General features: G+C 50.9%; 1 protein-coding gene across 1 annotated transcript in view; it reads right to left on the reverse strand.

Annotated features, from left to right (window-relative positions):
- The window catches only part of SHMT1 (serine hydroxymethyltransferase 1 (soluble)), a 53,047-nt gene that overhangs the window by 15,967 nt on the left and 34,802 nt on the right, over positions 1-2,278 (reverse strand). Inside the window, exon 6 of the mRNA XM_011975305.1 lies at positions 1,549-1,784. Coding sequence (XP_011830695.1) covers positions 1,549-1,784 — 236 coding nt within the window. The remainder of the gene's footprint in view (positions 1-1,548; positions 1,785-2,278) is intronic.

Here is a 2,278-nt window from a genome sequence, read left to right on the forward strand (position 1 = left end):
GTCTCAAAAAAAAAGAGTCTCCAAGATGTGCTGAAGACAAAGCTCATGTGGCTGAAGATGGAGAACAAGGTTCCTTTCTGAGAAAAAGTTAACCATCAATAATAGCTACTATTCAGGCATAATCTGTAACAATTAACATCTATCTAGAGCTTTTAGTAAGCCAAGAACTGCTCTAATCACTTTACATAAATTCATTTAATCCTCAAAAGAACAGTCCAAAGGGACAGGTACTATTATTACAGTCCCCACTCTAGAGGTGAAGAAATGAGGCACAGAGAGGCTGCACAACCAGCCCAAAGTCATACAGCGGGTGTGCAGTGGAGCAAGTATTTGCTCTGACAGGCTGGCTCCAGAATCCTTCAGCACTGGGTGAAATGAATCACATCAACACACAGTGGGGGAAAAAAACAAATGACTCCTGGGCAGGCGGGAATGGCTACCTGCCTCAGAAACATCAGCACAGCTAAAGAATTTGCTCAGAGGAGCAGAGAGGCAATGGGTGTTGAGAAGCTGAGGGGGCATGTGGCTGTGTCTAGTGCCAGCCAGGGGCTGGCCAAGAAGACCCTGCATCAGGTAAGAGTAATATAGTCACCAGTGGGCTGGTGTCTCTGCCAATACAAAGTTGGCGCATCAAGTCTCACCACAGGCTAAATGATGACCTGACCACTAACAGGCTTTCCCAGGTAAGGGAATTCGAAAATAAAGGGAGTGCCTAGGGGTAGGTTATAAGGTAACGGAAAGAAAAACCTTCACTAAAATGATATTAATGTTTATACATCCATGTCTTCTAGTCTGACTACCGTGAGTCTTTCTCTTTAAGAAACATGACGGACCACTGTAAGTTTACCAGAATAATGCAGCCTTGTGAGGCCTCCCAGTAGCCCCCAGCCAGCCATGTACCCTCCTTTCATCCAAACACCTGCCTCTCGAGGGAAGGATTAGTTCAGCGACCGGCACCATCCTAACACGTAGTGGTTGCTGATCCCCCTCCTGTGTTCCTAGGACCTGGATGCACAAAAGTGAAGCAGGAGCTGTGGCTGACGGCCTCCTTCTGGGGAATCCTTTCTTTTTTTTTCTTTTTCTTTTTGAGACGGAGTCTCGCTCTGTCGCCCAGGCTGGAGTGCAGTGGCGCGATCTCGGCTCACTGCAAGCTCCGCCTCCCGGGTTCACGCCATTCTCCTGCCTCAGCCTCCAAAGTAGCTGGGACTACAGGCGTCCACCACCACACCCGGCTAATGTTTTGTGTTTTTAGTAGAGACGGAGTTTCACCGTGTCAGCCAGGATGGTCTCGATCTGACCTTGGGATCCGCCCGCCTCGGCCCCCCTAAGTGCTGGGATTACAGGCGTGAGCCCTCACGCCCCGCCGGGAATCCTTTCTGTGAAGCCTGTCACTGCTCCTTCCTAAGCAGCTCTTCAAGGGACTGGGATCTTAAGATTTTCCAGGGATCCCAGGTCAGAGTTTTTCCCAGCTCCCTCAACTGAATCTGAACCCCCACAGGAGAAATGTAAACCACGGTACCCGTCTGTACCCAACATTCGGGAGCACACCTTTCCTGTAGAAGATCATGCCAGCTCGGCAGCCTCGCAGGGTCTTGTGAGTGGTGGTGGTCACCACGTGGCAGTGTTCAAATGGGGAGGGCACCACGCCAGCCACCACCAGCCCGCTGATGTGTGCCATGTCCGCCATGAGATACGCCCCGTTCTCATCTGCAATCTTCCGCAGCCGGGCATAGTCCAGGTTTCGAGAGTAGCAGCTGGTTCCTGAGACAGGAAAAGTGACACAGCTGCATCAGAGATGTCCACGGGTCAGCTGAGTTGGCTTCACAGTGGCCTCTAGATACGAAGATCTGAAAGCCCAGAGATTTCTTCCCCTAAAATCTCAGAGCAAAAATGGAGAATGCCCTCAAAAAGCACCTCTGTGCTAAAGGCAACCACTCTGTCTGACTCTTCAACGTCTTGGTGGTTGAGATTTCCCCAACTACTATTGCCAACCCAGTCAGGGCCTGACATTTCTAGATGCTTCTCTGAGAACAGTCTCAGATCTTAATCCACGTAGCACAAAAAGCAGCAAACACACCTCTGTATCCTGAAAGAAACTAGGCCGGGCGCGGTGGCTCAAGCCTGTAATCCCAGCACTTTGGGAGGCCGAGACGGGCGGATCACGAGGTCAGGAGATCAAGCCCATCCTGGCTAACACGGTGAAACCCCATCTCTACTAAAAATACAAAAAACTAGCCGGGCGAGGTGGCGGGCGCCTGTAGTCCCAGCTACTCGGGAG

This window comes from Mandrillus leucophaeus, unplaced genomic scaffold, assembly GCF_000951045.1.
Source record: "Mandrillus leucophaeus isolate KB7577 unplaced genomic scaffold, Mleu.le_1.0 Scaffold153, whole genome shotgun sequence".
NCBI lineage: Eukaryota > Metazoa > Chordata > Mammalia > Primates > Cercopithecidae > Mandrillus > Mandrillus leucophaeus.